This window comes from Phacochoerus africanus, chromosome 6 (assembly GCF_016906955.1).
Source record: "Phacochoerus africanus isolate WHEZ1 chromosome 6, ROS_Pafr_v1, whole genome shotgun sequence".
NCBI classification, from domain to species: domain Eukaryota; kingdom Metazoa; phylum Chordata; class Mammalia; order Artiodactyla; family Suidae; genus Phacochoerus; species Phacochoerus africanus.
In genome coordinates this window covers 105,128,689-105,146,223 of record NC_062549.1, presented here as the reverse complement: position 1 = coordinate 105,146,223, position 17,535 = coordinate 105,128,689, and the positions used below count along the sequence as shown (strand labels likewise).

The 17,535-nt window shown below is 41.9% G+C and overlaps 1 protein-coding gene across 4 annotated transcripts in view; it reads left to right on the top strand.

Moving 5' to 3' along the window:
• Positions 1-17,535, top strand: part of SLC22A15 (solute carrier family 22 member 15) — a 92,089-nt gene that overhangs the window by 9,480 nt on the left and 65,074 nt on the right. For all 4 annotated transcript variants that reach the window (XR_007135561.1, XM_047784924.1, XM_047784923.1 and 1 more), the window contains exon 2: positions 8,019-8,231. Coding sequence is in view for 3 of the 4 variants with exons in the window: in XM_047784924.1 (XP_047640880.1) it covers positions 8,019-8,231 (213 nt within the window). In the remaining variant the exon portion in view is untranslated. The remainder of the gene's footprint in view (positions 1-8,018; positions 8,232-17,535) is intronic.

Genomic DNA, 17,535 nt, shown 5'->3' with positions numbered 1-17,535 from the left:
ATTAACTTCATTCCTACTCTGGCTAATAGAGCAGTTGTCCAGATCTGCCTTATATTTGTAGCTTTGGATATATTTGTCGTCCTCACTTAAATGTACGTGCCGAGAAGGAAACCATGGTTTCTTATCCATTGTTGTTATCACATGAGGCTCAGAATACTCTTGTGTTCCAAAGTGTTGGTACTCACTAAATTTTTTTTTAAAAAATTAAACATATAGCAGAAGGAAGGTGATCAGGTGGTGTCATTCCCATTGTATTTGGGAAATTGAAAGAGAAACAGCTGCAGGTCAGCTAATGTGTCCAAGGTCTTAATTAGTGGTTGAAACCAAAATTCCCAGAATCACTGGTTTTTGATCCATCATCATTTTTTTTTTGCCACGTCCTTATGCAAGGAATTAGTTAACAAAATGTATCATAGGCTATTACTGACACAAGGATATGGTGGGTTTCTTAAAAGGATACAGAAGTATGGGAGTTCCCATCGTGGCGCAGTGGTTAAGAATCGACTAGGAACCATGAGGTTGCGGGTTCGATCCCTGGCCTCGCTCAGTGGGTTGAGGATCCGGCGTTGCTGTGAGCTTCGGTGTAGGTCGCAGATGCGGCTTGGATCCTGCATTGCTGTGGCTGTGGCGTAGGCCGGCAGCTACAGCTGTGATTCGACCCCTAGCCTGGGAACCTCCATATGCCATGAGAGCAGCTCAAGAAATGGCAAAAAAAAAAAAAAAAAAAAAAAAGGATGCAGAAGTATGAGTTAGGGTTTCTTTTCTTCAAGATATGACAAATCATTAGAAGAGAAAAATTTATATCTCTACTGTTAAATAATGACACAAAGTAATGTTTCCTCATACTTTAATAATACAACCCTTGAATGCTTTGGAAATTAAGAAGGTAGACACTAGCGTGGTCCAGAGAGGTTTGTTGAAACCTCAGGAAGAGGGCTGAGGAGTTCCCACAGTGGCACAGTGGGGTAAGGATTTGAATGCAGTGGCTCAGGTCACTGTAGAGGCACAGGTACAACCCCCAGCCTGGCCAAGTGGATTAAAGGACCAAGTGTTGCTGCAGCTATGGCGTTGGTCACGTCTGTGGCTGGGATTCAGTCCCTGGCCCGAGAACATCCTTATGCTGGGGGTGAGGCCATGTACAATTAAAATAAAGAAGATGAAAAAAAAAAGAAAGAGGACTGAACTTGGTCTAAGCTTGGGCTTAGACAGAAGTGGGAGGGTCATTTCAGGTGGAAAAACATAATATTGGAGAAAGTACAGGAGAAAGCGTGACCTAGACCCTTGCTGCACAAAGTGTGGCTCAGATCATCAGCACTGACCTCACCAGAGCTTGTTAGAAATGCAGAAGTTCAGGTCCCACCTCTGCCTACAGAATCATACTCTGCACATTAAAGCTTGAGAGGCACTGATGGATGCTATTTGGATGGTGCTGTATGATTTACTGTGTGATATAGCTAAAGAAATAGCCCCTTTGACCTTCAGAATAGGTTAATTAGATAGGAATGAATGAGATAAAGATGCACTGCTAGAATCCAGTGTTACTGGAAGAAAACATGAAGTTTAGAAAGGTTTTGATTTGCCGGGAGTTTACTAGAGCTGAGGTTCAGACTCAAGTGTACAGATGCCAAGTGCTTTTCATGGCACACAGTGAAAAGTCATGTTTCGGGAATGGAGTAGGCCAGTCCACAAAGCTTGAATGCAGATAAGGTCGCCGTTGGCCATGTGCTGGAGCTCTGAATGCCAGGACATTTATCATTTATCCATTAATATGTTTTGACCAGAAGAGTTTGATGAAGAATGTCTCAGGGAGACTGACCTGGCAGCATGATGTGGATAAATTAGAGTCAGAGAAAAACTGGGACATAGAGACATTTATTCAGGGCATAATAACTAAATTTTTCTTTTCTTTTTTTTTTCTTTTTAGAGCTGCAGGTGCGGCATGTGGAAGTTCCCAGGCTAGGGGTCCCATCAGAGCTGCAGTTGCTGGCCCACGCCATAGCCACAGCAACACCAACACCAGATCCTTAAACCTACTGAGGCCAGGGATCGAACCTGCATCCTCATGGATACTAGCCAGGTTCATTTCTGCTGAGCCACAACAGGAACTCCAATAACTAATTTTTTTAAACACACAAAAATAGTGTCAGTGAGTCACCCCACAAATATTTATTGAATGCCCACTTTGTGCCAGGCACTGGGCATCAGTGCTACCTTCATGATGTGGTCATGCTCGTGTAATGCTTTTGGTTGAATCAATAGCTGAATACCAAGTGCGTAAATACTAACAGTAATGACAACAATAAAATCGTCTTTGACTCCCCCCCCCACTTTTTCTCTGAAAAAAAAGCTTTGGCTCCAAAGTTAGTTGGCCCCAGTCTCATCCTGGTTTTCCCATTAGTGTCTCACGTACCCTTGACCGCTTCACTTAACCGCCCTGTGGCTCATCTTTCCTGCTTCCAACATAAACGTTGTATTTACCATGACTTCACAAGATATTGTGATGAGATAATTTATGGGAGACGTTTTTGGTTTCCTGAGTAGTATAAAAGCTTATAATGCTGTTAGTATAAAATTACTTTTAAAACGTTCCCTTTTCGAAACTTTAAAAATTTCAATCCCCCAGTGCATTTTAGTCACTTTTCTGATTATAATTACATTGAAAGGGAAAAAACAATCCCGCCATCTGTGGCACTCCTTCCCCTTCCCTGGAGGTAGCACTAGAGAGGATAATGACTGGTTTGAGGTGGTGTTGGTCCTCCTCTGAAGGAGAGAGTGGATGGTGGTTTCTCATTGCGGCTTTAAAGCCCTTCTGCTGATGGGTGCCGTTCCCTAGATGAGGTTGCGGGGTGAATGTGTGTACCGGGTAGCAACCGGGGGGAGCGTGGGAGTGGGTTGCTCCTCTGGGGAAGAAGCAGGATGTGAGCTCTGTGACATTGCCACAGCCCAAGAAAGCAAACTGAGGAAAAGCACCCCCCCCCGCCCCGATTCCTCGTGCAGGTGGCACATCCCTGACGAGCCAAGAGCGGAAACCATCTTTGACTTCATAGGTCCACGTGACCCAGGGCTGTCGCTCCGGTGTAAAGGACCTAGCCATGATCTGTATGCCCTTTAAGCAGCAAGATGCGTCTACCTGGTCCTCATGGTGCTCCTTTCACCTTTCGCAGTTGGCATGTGTCACGTGGTATCACAGCCGCCTGCCCGCTCTGTGGCCATTTGTGTCAAACACTGTGCTATGGAGGCTGGTGTCACAAGGAAGAGCTGTGTGTTGCTGACTCCTCTGGTGACACAAAGCCATGGCCCTGAATGTTCTGATAAGGTGTGTGTGTGTGTGTGTGTGTGTGTGTGTGAGAGAGAGAGAGAGAGAGCTCGTGGGGTGGGTACTGGAAACATTGTGAGAGGTGGGAGGAGGGCAGAAAAAGGAGGAAGAAGGAAAGTGCTTATTTAACCTACAGGTTGCTAGGAATAATACGGAGTAATACAGATACTATTGATTATTGTTATTATTATTATATATAATAGGTTTCACTGCTCCCTGCATTATAAATAAGGGTGTGTATCAGCACCACCTCTTTGCTTTTTTAACTTCTTCCTACACTCTGTAGTTTCTTCCAAGCATGGTAGCCTCCACAGTGAAATACACCCCATATGAGAGGACCCTTTGTTTGGTTGTTTCGTTTTTGTCTTTTTGCCTTTTCTATGCTCCTGCGGCGTTTGGAGGTTCTCAGGCTAGGGGTCGAATCACAGCTGTAGCCGCAGGCCTGCACCACAGCCACAGCAATGTCAGATCCAAGCTGCATCTGTGACCTACACCACAGCTCACGGCAATGCCAGACCCTTAACCCACTGAGCAAGGCCAGGGATCGAACCCGCTACTTCATGGTTCCTAGTCGGATTCGTTAAGCCCTGAGCCACGACAGGAACGCCAATGAGAGGACCCTTTGGAGCGCTTCCTCCTTTGCCTAGAATATTGCTTATCCTAGGATAATCCAAATAAAAATAACATTCGTCACTATGTTTTCAACAAGCTCGTAGAACAGGTGCCTGGCATATAGTTGGTGTTAGAGAAGTGCTTGCTGCTATTACGAGTGTTCTCTTCTGGTCATTCATTCATCCATTGACTTGAGGAATGTGTGTTATCATCTGTCTAGGCCCTGAGTTGTTTGTCTTGGGAGGCTTCAGGTGAATCAGACAGAGATCCTGCCCTCAGAGAGAGGATATTTCAATAGAAAAAATAAGACCAGCACATCCATCAATATAATGCTGTGAAGGAAATGATACAGGTTCTAAGAAAGGTCCAGATGGAACTTTTGGGGGTGAGCTGGAGCAAGAGAGGGCTTCTGGAGGGGTTGGAGGGAAGGCAGGATGGTGGGAGGGGCCATCTGAGTTGCATCTTGGAGGATGGAGAACATTCACAGCAGGAGAAAGTGCTTTCCAGGTGAAGAAAAGCAGAAAAGAGCATGTTCAGAGAGAAAATACAACTAGTTTGCTTTGCTAGATTGAAGGCTGTGCGTTTACCAGAATATGCGCTATGCGTCATTTCCTGAATTCTTTGTGCTCCTTTTTTTTTTTTTTTTTCATTTCTTTACTCATCAATTGAATTTCAGCAGATTGTAATCAGGAAGGGCAGTTTCTAAAATGGGTGCAAGTGGCTCTGTAATTATAGCTGCTGCTAAATATGTAATCTATCTGTTCTTGTAATTATTAAGGTTTGCATTTTCGGAAGCTGATTGCCTCCTGTTCTAAAACTTCCCTGATTGTATGCAAATAGGGGCCAGGAAGCAATATAAATCTAGAAACATGTTTTCCTTTGCATCTGACAATAAATCACCCACCCAGACTGACCTGTGGCGGCTTTGTGCGTCTCCAGAGGCCCACAGTCGTCCGACGCACAATAGATCGGGGCTGGCTCACATCCTCGCAGCCTTGGTGGAGAGGGAAGATCACATCTTGGGTTTTACATTAGCTTTCTGTTATGACACACACGATGTCATGACTTCTTTTCTCTTTCCTTGACAGTAATTCCATCATCTACTTGTGATAAATTGCTCTGCCTCTGGGGCTTTAGCCTCTCCACTTAACAGCTGCCTGTGCTCCTCCTGAGTGGTGTGGAAGATGCTGGGAGTTCCCTGACAATGGAGATAATGCAGTGGGCAAGCCTCTCCACCCTTTTATGCCTCAGTCATTCATCCATCCAGTGGGGTGTTACTATGTGCTATAGAGAAAGCACATGCTTTGTGTTTTTTAAACACTCTGTTTAAAGGTATTTTTTTAAATTTTAATTTTTATTTCTTTATATATATACTTTTTCTACTGCACAGCATGGTGACCCCGTTACACATACATGTATACATTCTTTTTTCTCACATTATGTGTTCCATTATAATTGGCTAGACAGAGTTCCCAGTGCTACACAGCAGGATCCCATTGCTAAGCCATCCCGAAGGCAACATTTTGCATCTGTTTACCCCAAGCTCCCAGTCCTTCCCACTTCCTCCCCTTCCCCCTTGGCAACCATAAGTCTCTTCTCCAAGTCCATGATTTTCTTTTCTGTGGAAAGGTTCCTTTGTGCCATATGTTAGATTCCAGATATAAGTGATATCATATGGTATTTGTCTTTCTCTTTCTGACATACTTCACTAAGGATGAGCGGTCTCTAGTTCCATCCATGTTGCTGCAAATGGCATTATTTTGTTCTTTTTTATGGCCGAGTAGTATTCCACTGTGTATATATATACCACATCTTCCTGATCCAATCATCCATTGATGGACGTTTGGGTTGATTCCATGTCTTGGCTGCCGTGAATAGTGCTGCAATGAACATGCGGGTGCATGTGCCTTTTTAAAGTAGAGTTTTGTCCGGATATATGCCCAAGAGTGGGATTGCTGGGTCATAAGTATAATTTTCTAAGGTATCCCCATACTGTTCTCCATAGTGGTTGTACCAGCTTACATTGCCACCAACAGTGCAAGAGGGTTCCCTTTTCTCCACACCCGCTCCAGCATTTGTTATTTGTGGACTTATTAATGATGGCCATTCTGACTGGTATGAGGTAGTATTTCATGGTAGTTTTGATCTGCATTTCTCTAATAATCAGTGATGTTGAGCATTGTTTCAAGTGCTTGTTGACCATCTGTATATCTTCCTTCGAGAAATGTCTATTCAAGTCCTTTGCCCATCTTTCAATTGGGTTGTTGGCTTTTTTGCTGTTGAGCTGTATAAGTTGTTTGTATATTTTAGAGATTAGGCCCTTGTCAGTTGCATCATTTGAAACTATTTTCTCCCATTCTTTAAGTTGTCTTTTTGTTTTCTTTTTGGTTTCCTTTGCTGTGCAAAAGCTTGTCAGTTTGATGAGGTCCCACTGGTTTATTTTTGCTCTTAATTCTGTTACTTAGGGAGACTGACCTGAGAAAACATTTGTAAGGTTGATGTCAGAGAATGTTTTGCCTATATTCTCTTCCAGGAGTTTGATGGTGTCTTGTTGTATTTAAGTCTTTCAGTCATTTTGAGTTTATTTTGGTGCATGGTGTGAGGGTGTGTTCTAGTTTCATTGATTTGCATGCAGCTGTCCAGGTTTCCCAGGATTACTTGCCGAAAAGACTGTCTTTTTCCCATTTTATATTCTTGCATCCCTTGTCAAAGATTAAGTGACCATAGCTGTCAGGGTCTATTTTTGGGTTCTCTATTCTGTTCCATTGGTCTATCTGTCTGTTTTGGTACCAGTACCATACTGTCTTGATTACTGTGGCTTTGTAATACTGCCTGAAGTTTAAAGGTATTTTAAGACCTTAAGTTCTAATAGTGATGGTTTCTTAAAATAAGATCATCTCATTATGGAACAGACTATCTCTGTGTTTTCCTAATATATTTTAAGCTGTAAATAATCATCCAACAAGAAGAATATAAATAGATCCACAGCATAAAAAGGCTTCACAGGCCTCGGCAGCTTGTAAACCCAATTGTGAGTAGCCTGTGAAGTCCAAAATAGTCAGTGACAAATGATATGTGCTCAATAAATATTTCTTTCTTTTTTTTTTTTTGTCTTTTGTTGTTGTCGTTGTTGCTATTTCTTGGGCCGCTCCCACGGCATATGGAGGTTCCCAGGCTAGGGGTTGAATCGGAGCTGTAGCCACCGGCCTACGCCAGAGCCACAGCAACGCGGGATCCGAGCCGCGTCCGCAACGTACACCACAGCTCACGGCAACGCCGGATCGTTAACCCACTGAGCAAGGGCAGGGACCGAACCCGCAACCTCATGGTTCCTAGTCGGATTCGTTAACCACTGCACCACGACGGGAACTCCCAATAAATATTTCTTGAATGGAGTATTTTTTCTTTAGAGGGACAACTGTGTTTAGATTAAGCAGTGATTACAGGTTGTACAGTGAATGAATATCTGTTCCGGGGATTTTGAATGTTTTACCTCTTATAAGCTGTATGCAATATTTTAGTACCTCCTCAAGTGCGTATAATGCTTCCTTACTTTAATGGAAAGTGGGTCCTTCCTCCATCCCCATCCCTCTGTGTGTGTGTGTGTGTGTGTGTGTACACACTGTTTTTGGAAACATTTATGCCACAAAATATTTTCTTGTTTCGATCATGAATCCCAGACAGACTTTGAGTCCTGGACCCTGGTGACTCCTTATCTGAACTGAGGTGTAGTATTGGGGTGAAAATAGCTGGAATGTTAACCTTCTGAATCAGAGCCAGTAATATCCTTCCCACTTCCTGCTCCCTGCCAGTGTGGAACCTTTATCCACAGTGTCCTCTGCATCAGATGGATCTCCAGCATCCAGCATAGGAGAAAACCCTGGGAGGAAGTATCAGGTGCTCTGCAGATAGGATTGCCGATGGCTCCGTTAGTGATAGATCAGGAGGCTGCTTTTAACTGCCCTCTCTTTCTGAGGTGTCTCATTCCTGTAGCTCACAGAAACACAAAAGAAAGAGCCAATCTTTCAAGGTTTGCAGGCTTACTCATCGCATTTCCAGCATAGATGGTTCTGTGCGTTTCCTCTTTCAGCTCTACGTGGCCACGGAAGCCATCCTCATTGCGCTGGTCGGGGCCACGCCGTCCTACCACTGGGACCTGGCAGAGCTCCTGCCCAACCAGAGCCACAGCAACCAGTCGGTCCGGGAAGAGCAGGCGCTGGGGGCCTGGCTCCTGACGGCCAACGGCAGCGAGATCCACAAGCACGTGCACTTCAGCGGCAGCTTCACCTCCATTGCCTCTGAGGTACCTCAGGGGTGGGGGATGAGGGGGTACCCAGCCCTTCCAGCCACCGAGTGATCTGTGTGGAACTACTCTTTGGTCCTGGTGATGTAAATTTCAGCCCATCTTCAGATCACTTTTGAGTCAATTTGAGAGTTAAAGGAGAATATTCTATGAACACAGACTCTTTTTCCTTCTTACCGCAAATGGGAGAAGCATGAGTCTTACCAAACTAATTAGATGAAGTAATATAAACTCCAGAGGCGTTGTAATAGTTTACAGCCCTTCATTTAACCTTCAACATAATGGTAATAGCTTCCTTTTAGAAGGTGAATTAAATCTTGCACATCTTTTTCTTTTATCCGCAAACATTAACAGAGAGAAGTGCAATGAGCATCCATAATATCCACAGTTCATGTGTGAGTCCAGTTCTGTGTATAGATCCCAGGAGGCACCTTGACTGCACAACATAAAATACAAGTAGTACTGTCCAGTGTGGGCAGGAAGCCTTACTTTCCAGGGGACTTTTTGGGCCAGGAAGGTTCTGGTAAGGACAGCACCTTCTGAGCCAGCCTGAGGTGGGTAAGCTGAGGATAGGTAGCCTGGTGAAGAGAAACCCTGGGGTGAGAACTCCAGGGCTCATGCAGAGCTGCAAAGCATGGGTCCTGGTTGTTAAAATGTTGACATATTCTGTAGTCTTTGCCTCCTCCCCACAAGCTATCCATTTGCCCGCTGATGCCCAGTGGTATTTTCATGACAACAATCCAGTCCTATCCAGCCTCACTCAGACGCCTGCACGGATTGTCCCATGGCACACACAGCACACTGACGTCCTGTGTGTCACGTTCAAGGCCCTTCACCCTTCCCAGCTTGGTCCTGGGTGTACCATTATGCACTTCTTTCTGCCTCCCCTGCTTCCCACACATGTCCTGAGCCCTTGACTTGCACTGGTCACCTTGGTTGGGGACAGCTCCAACCACTCACCCTTGCCTCTGCCCAGTGCCATCCTAGCCTGTCCCCTCCCCCTCACTTGACTGTCACCTTCCCGGAGAAGCCCCTCTGAGCCCACTCCCCAGAAGAGGTAAGTATACTTTTGTTTTTGCCTCAGTAACAGTTTATTTGTACCTACACTACACACTGTAGTTTGTGGTTCATCTCTGGTTTTATAAGTCCTTTGAGGTCAGAAACCCATTTTGGCCATCTTTGCATCCCAGTGTCATACCAGCAACACCAGCAATAACCTCCATCACCGCAGGTATCACCACTCCTCACCTGTAAAACTACGAAGTCGCACCGAGGCATGGTGATGAAACACCTGGCATTGTAATAGTTTACAGCCCTGCTTTTAACCTTCAACGTAGTTTTAGGAGATTAAGTATTATTTTCCCCGTTTTACAGATGAGAAGGTGGAGACTTCTTGAGGTCAAGGCCAGCTAATAAGTGCAGAGCTAGGATTTGAGCCCAAATTTGTCTTAACTCCGAAGCCCATGCTCTTATTCCTGTCCTGGTTAGGGACCTATCTAATCCAGTTCAGTATCCGCATCTCGTAGTTCTTTTTGATAGGTTAACAGCAGCCGAAGAACTTTAAAAATCATTTCATTTGGAAATAATTTCAAACTGACGGGACTTTCAAGAATAGCTCGAAACTTACCCTTCTATCCTTTGGTTTCATCTGTTGTTAGTATCTTACCTTATTCGTGTTACTATCTCACAGCTTTTTAAAGCCATATGCAAGTTGCATCTACTGGTGATCTTTTACACCCAAATGCTTCCGTGCGCATTTCCTAAAAATAAGGACCTTCTCTTATGTAACCACGGGACCATTATCAACGTCAAGAAATTCCACAGAGATGCTGCACAGATTTGTCCAATCTACCACCCACAGCCAGTTTTGCCCCTTGTCCCAGTCATGTCCTTGGTGGCACTGATTTTTCCCCTCTCGCACTGAATTCCACTGAGAACCACATGTTACACTGAGTTGTCATGGCTCTTTAGGGTCTTTTCACCTTCAGCCTTTTTCTTTTATGATGTTGATACGTTTGAAGGATACATAACCCCTCCCTTTGTGAAACTAAAAATGTTTTTCGTTTTGGATCTGTCAGTGATTCCCCATTCAGGTTATGCATCCACGGTCAGAATTGTATATAAGCAATGCTGTGTCCTCAGGGGATCCTGTGTGGAGATGCACAATATTCATCTGCCCTCTTGGGGTGATGCCAATTTTGACCATCCATGCCAGGTAGTGCCTGATTTCTCTCCTGTGCACTTGCTGTTTTGTTTTGTTTTGCTTTTTGCTTTTTAGGGCGGCATCTGCGGCATATGGGAGTTCTAAGAGTAGGGCTCTAATTGGCAGCTGCTGGCCTACACCACAGCCACTGCAATGTGAGACCAGAGCCCCATCTGTGCCCTCCACCACAGCTCACGGCAACACCGGATCCTTAACCCACTGAGCAAGGCCGGGGATCAAACCTGCATCTTCATGGATACTAGTTGGGTTCTGAACCTGCTGAGCCACAGTGGGAACTCCACTCGTTTTTTCTTTTTTTCCTGTCAAGGAGTAAGTAGTCTGTGGGGAGTCCTCACTTTAAGATTATGCTAATATACTATTCTTTATCAGAACCCCTCCCCGCAATGTAGCATCCTTGGATGATTCTTTCATAAACCAAGCTAGACTATGATGGTTTTGAAATGATGAATTCTTAACTCTCGTGCTTCTTCCATATTTGCCAATTGGGCTTCTTTTTTTTAATTGAGGTATAATTTATATACAGCATTATATTAGTCTCAGGTGTACAGCGTAATGATTTGCTATTTCTATCATTGTGAAAAGATTACCACAAGTCTAGTTAACGTTTTTCAGCATACGTGGTTACACACTTTTTTTTCTTATGATGAGAACTTTTAAGATCTGCTTGCTCTCTTAGCAGCTTTCGAATGTACGATACAGTATTATCTATGATCACCATGCTGCACATTATATCCCACAACTTGTGTATTTTTACAGCTGGACTTGGTACCTTTTGACCCTCTTCACGCATTTCATCCACCCCCTCACCTCCCAACTCTTGCACACTCCAGTCCGTTCTCCATGAGCTTCAGTTGGTTTTTTGTTTTTTGTCTTTTTAGCTTCTGCGGTAAGCAAGGGCCCTTTTTCCTTCCGTGGCTATCTGTTGGCCTGTCTGTCTGTCTGTCTGTCTCTTTCTTCTTCTCCCCCATCTTATTTTCCCTGTCTGTCTGTCTGTCTACCTATCTGTCTGTCTGTCTGTCTGATCTATCATTATATGTACTGGTAGATTCCTGGTCTTTTCAATTATTTATAATTTATTGTACCCTTTAATTATGTCGATGCTCTAATTATCCCTCATTTACCAGTGGGAAACTCTTCACGCTGGCTCTTGTCTACTTTTTTTTTTTAATTAAAGTTTTTCTTTTGAGATAATTGAAGATTGACATACAGTCGCAACAAATAATACAAAGAAGTTCTGTGAACCCTTTGCCTCGTTTTTCCAAATGGTAGCATCTTGTAAGATCATAATAGAATATCACAGCCAGGATAATGGCCTTGATATGGCTAAGTCACAGAAGATTCCTATCACCACAAGGATCTGTTGCCATGCGCATTTGTCTAGAGCTACACCCACATTCTTCCCTCCCCAAGGCTGTCCAGTTTCCCTGGTAACTTCTAATCTGTTTTCCTATACTTTACTGTCACCATTTCGAGAGTATTATAAAATGGAATCATCCATGTAGCCTTTGGGAATTAGCTTTTTTCACTCAGCATAATTCTCTGCAGGTTCATCTAGTTTTAGTTGTATTACTTTAGTTATACAGCAAGTCCTGTACACAGGCAGAATGTTTTCTCTCACTTGATCCTTTTTTTTTTTGTCTTTTGTTTGTTTAGGGCTGTACCTGCCGCATATGGAATTTCCCAGGCTAGGGGTCGAATCAGAACTGTAGCTGTTAGCCTGCACCACAGCCACAGCAACACAGGATCCAAGCTGTGTCTGCGACCTACACCACAGCTCATGGCAACGTTGGGTCCTTAACCCACTGAGCAAGGCCAGGGATCAAACCCACGTCGTCATGGATACTGGTCGGTTTGTTAACCACTAAGCCATGATGGGAACTCCTCACTTTATCCTTTTTCAAGATTGTTTTGGCTGTTTTAGTTCCTTTTGGCTTTCCATATAAATTTTATTTTATTTTTTCTTTTTACAGCTGCACTTGTGGCATATGGACGTTCCCAGGCGAGGGGTCAAATTGGAGTTGCAGCTCTTGGGCCTAGACTGCAGCCACAGCAACACCAGATCCAGGTTGCATCTGCAACCTGTGCCACAGCTTGCAGCGACACTGGATCCTTAACCCAGTGATCAAGGCCAGGGATTGAACCCACATCTTCACTGACACTGTGTCAGGTTCTTAATCCACTGAGCCACTATGGGAACTCCACATAAATTTTAGAATTTCTTTATCCACAGAAAATCCATGAACACTGTGTGTTATTTAGGGATTCTTTGATTTCAGTGTTTTGTAGTCTTACTAATACACTAGTATAAGTCCTGTACATGTTTTGCTAGATTTATACCTTAATATTTCTCTTTTTTGAGTAATCGTAAATAATATTGTATGTTAAATTTTGATATCCACATGTTCATTGTTAGTATGTAGAAATACAGTTGATTTTTGCGTGCTAATCTTGTAGGCTGTGATCTTGCTGAACTCATTAATTCTAGGGATATTTTGAAGATTCTTTGGGAGCTTCTAGATAATTATGTCAAAAACAGGGACAGCTTTATTTCTCCCTTTGCAATCTGCATGCTTTTTTTTTTTTTTTCATTTTGTTGCTTTATTGGTCCAGCTAAAAACTCCAGCACTATGTTGAATAGATGCTGAGAACTGACGTCCATGCAATTATTCCCAATCTTAGCGGGAAGGCTGCACTATGTAACATTAGCTATAGGTGGTTGTAGATTTTTTTTTTCTTTTTTTACTACATTGAGGAAATTCTTTCATTACAACATTGTTTTAGAGTTTTTTCTTTTTTTTCTTTTTCTTTTTTAGGGCTGCACCCGTGGCATATGAAAGTTCCCGGGCTAGGGGTCGAATCAGAGTTACAGCTGTTGGCCTACCCAGAGCCACGGCAACTCCAGATCTGAGCTGTTTCTTCAACCTAGACCACATCTCACAGCAACGCCAGATCCTTAACCCACTGAGTGGAGCCAGGGATCAAACCCGCATCCTCATAGATACTAGTTGGGTTCATTTCTGCTGAGGCAAACAGGAACTCCTTGTTTTTAGTTTTTATCATGGCTGTGTACCGGATGTGTCAAATGCATCATTTTGCAATTTTCTACATCAATTTCAATGAAGATGTGATTTTTCTTCTTTACCTTCTAATGTGGTGGATTACACTGATTTTCAAATACTGACCCAACCTTACAGCTCTGGATGGCATGTGCTTCTTTTTGTATTTTGCTGAATTTTATCGACTAATAATTTGTTAATGGTCTTTGCTTCTATATTTATCAGAAATATTTGTCTCTAGTCTTCTTTTTATTTGGTATTACCTTTGTCTGGTGTTGGCATCAGGGTAATACTAGGTTTATAAAGTGAGTTGAGAAGTGTCCTCTCCTTTTCTGTTTTTTGGAAGGGATGATGTAGAATCGGTGTTAGTCCTCTAAACATTTGGGAGAATTCTCCAGTGAAGTCATCTGGGTCTTTAGGTTTCTTTTTTTTGGAGTTTTAAAATGATGAATTCAATTTCCTCAAAAGTTATAAGACTATTTAAATGATTTATTTTGTATTGTGACTCGGGGCAGTTTGGGATTTTTGAAGAATTGGTCCATTTCATCTAAGTTTTGAAATTAATGTGTGTAGAGTTGTCCATTGTATCACTTTATCGTCCCTTGGATGTCCTCAGAATCTGAAATATCCTCTCTTCTATTATCTGATATTGGTGATTTCTATCCTTTCTTATTGAATTACTTGTCAGTCATGATAGAGGTTTGTCAATTACTGATATTTTAAAGAAACAACATTTTGTTTCATTGATTTTTTTTCTCTATTGTTTTTCTATTTTCAATTTTATTCATTTCTGCTCTTTACTATTTCCATCCTTCTGTTTGTTTTGGGGTTTCTTTCTCTTTTTCTCTCTTTTAGATTTTAGAGGTGGTGTCTAGAATATTGATGAGAGTCTCCCTCTTTGAAAATATAAGCATTTAGTGATAAAAATTCTCTCTGGGGACTTCTTTAGCTGTGTCCCACAAGTTTTGATACATTGTATTTTCATTTATATCCAGCTCAATGTGTTATTTGGCCTCCTTGAGACTTCCTCTTTGATCCAGTGATTATTTGGAAGTATTCTGTTTAGTTCCTAGTGTTTGGCGATTGTCCTGTTAGCCTTCTATTTTCAATTTCTAGCTTGATTCCATTGTGGTCAGAGGACACTCTGTATAATTTATGTTCTTTTAAATTTGTTGAGGTTTCTTTTGTGGCCTAGGATGTGGTCTCTCTTGGCCGTGTGTCTCATTGCCACTTGAACCAAATGTGTATTCTGCTTCCTTTGGGTGAAGTGTTTTATAGATCTTGTTTACAAATTTTATAAGCAAGATTTATAAAACACTGTTGGTTGATGGGTGTTGTTAAGTTCTTTGTGTTTTTGCTGATTTTCTACAGACTATTGAGGGAGGAGTGTTTACATCTTCAATTATAATGAGAGATGTATTGAGGTCTCTTTTACTACTCTCAGGTTTTGCTTCATATATTTTATAGGTCTGTTGTTTGGCGTATATACATTTATGGTGGCTCTGTCTTGTTGGTGGAATGACCTTTTTATCATCTTATAATGTCCCTCCCTGTCCCCACTCATTTTCTTGTTCTGCATGTGGTTTATTTGATAATAATATAGCCACTCCTACTTTCTTTGATTAGTATTAGGACGATATTTATTTTTTCCTTGTTTTACTTTCAATTTACTTGTATCATGATATGTAAAATTGTTTTCTTATAGACAGCATATAATTGGATTGTCTTAAAATTCATACTATCAGTCTCTGTCTTTATTTGTGTATTAAATAATTTACATTTAATGCAATTCTTTATGTGTTAGAGCTTACCTCTTTCACTTTATTATTTTTTTGGTTCTTCTGTTTTTTGCTTTTCACTTTTATGTTTTCTGCCTTCCTGTAGGTTACTTGAACATTTTTTAGAATTCTATTTTGACTTACCCATAGTATTTTTGAGTATATTTCTTTGTATACCTATTTTGGGATTGCTCTTGGTCTTAAATTATATATACGTAACTTATCATAGTCTATTAATGTCAGATCACCAGTTTGAGTGACAAACTGTACCTCACTTTATATTCCTTCGCTTTCCCCTGTTTATAATTGTCTTAAATATTTTTCTACATACCTTTAGAACCACATTATACAGTATTATAATTTTTGCTTCAACCATCAAACTAATTTTGAAAACTCAAGAGGAGAAGGAAAGTCTGTTGTATTTACCCCAATTTTTTTTCTTTCTTTCTTTTCTTTCTCTCTCTCTCTCTCTTTTTTTTTTTTTTTTGGTCTTTTGTCCTTACAGGGCCCCACCAGTGGCATATGGAGTTTCCCAGGCTAGGGGTCTAATCAGAGCTATAGCTGCCAGCCTATGCCACAGCCACAGCAACACCAGATCTGAGCCGAATCTGTGACCTACACCACAGCTCACAGCAACGCCGGATCCTTAACCCACTGAGCAAGGCCAGGGATCGAACCTGCAACCTCATGGTTCCTAGTCAGATTCGTTTCCGCTGCACCACAATGGGAACTCCCCCAGTTTTTTCTTAACTTGTTCTTTCTTTCTTCCTGATGTTCCGAAATCCCTTCTTTAATGTTTTCTTCTTTTAAGAGAACTTCCATTAGACATTGTTTTAGGGTAGTTCTGATGGCAACAAAAATTTAGTTTTCCTTTGAGAACATCTTGATTTCTCCTTCATCCCTTCTCTTTATTGGTTATAAAATTCTTGGCTGACAGTTCTTTTCCTTCAGCATTTAAAAACTCCCCTGCCACTTCTTTTTGGCCTTTACGGTTTGCGATGAAAAATATGGTGTTATTTGAATTTTTTTTTTTCCTATGGAGAAGGTGTCATTTTTCTCTTGCTACTTTTAAGATTTTAAAGTTTTCTAGTCTTTAGTTTTTAGGCGTTAGACTGTGATGTTACTTGGTATGAATTTTTTCAGGTTTATCTTATTTGTGGTTTACTGAGCTTCTTGGACCATCAGGTTTATATCTCTTGACAAATTGGGAGATTTTCAGCTGTTATTTATTCATGAACTTTTTTTAAAAGCACTTCCCTCTTTCTCCTTTCCTTCTAGAACTCCAGGAACAGAAATATTCTTTAGTTCTAGCCCCACAGATCCCTTTGTTCACTTTTTTTTTTCAGTCTATTTTGTATTTGTTTTCCGGTTGGGTATTTCCTATTGTTGTATTTTCAAGTTCACTGATTCTTCTCTCTCCTTTATTCTGATGTTGAATCCATTCATTGTTTCTTTCCCTTCTAAAATTTTTATTTTGTTATATATATATATATATATTCTTTTTTGCTGAGACTTTCTATTTTGTCATCCATTTAAGTGTTTACAAGTGCTTATGAGGGCAGCTTTAAAATCTTTGTCAGTTATTTCTCTGATCTCTGTCATCTCAGAAATTGTCTGTTTTCATGTCTTTTTTCATTTGAGATTTTTCTAGTTGTTGGTAGGACAAGTTAGTTTTGTTTGAAACTTAAAGTGTGGGAGATTATGTTAAGAGATATTAGGTATTATTTAAGCCTTCCATTTTATCTGGCTTTCTGTGACACTGCTCAGGCACAGAATAAAAGGGAGAGGTACGTCATTACTACTGGATGGGAGATCCAGTCTCCCCCAGTGGTCTCCACTGACACTTGTGGTGGGATTGGGGTGGGAGGGAGCAAGACTTTGGCAGGAACAAAAGTGCTGACTCATCCTTGTCTCTTTCTGACATCACGGGGCTGGAGTCGGGTGGGGTGACTCATCACTACCTGGCCAGAGGGAAGCCTGGGTTCTCCACTCAGCCTTTGCTGGTGTGGATGGGGTTGGAGCCACAGTTGGTTTTTTTGGGGTTTTGTTTCTGTGGTGATGATTGGCTGGAATAAAGCAGTGATTGCCTAAAAGGCTTCTGTCTTGCTGGGCTGCCCCTCTCTGGGCCTCACTGGGGCTTCTTTGTCACTCCTTTTAGCATTTCTGAGTTTCTGGCTTCTCCAATGTCCAGTCTGATGTGTGAGGCAAAGAGAAACCTAGGGAACCTGGCACTGTGCCATTCTTTC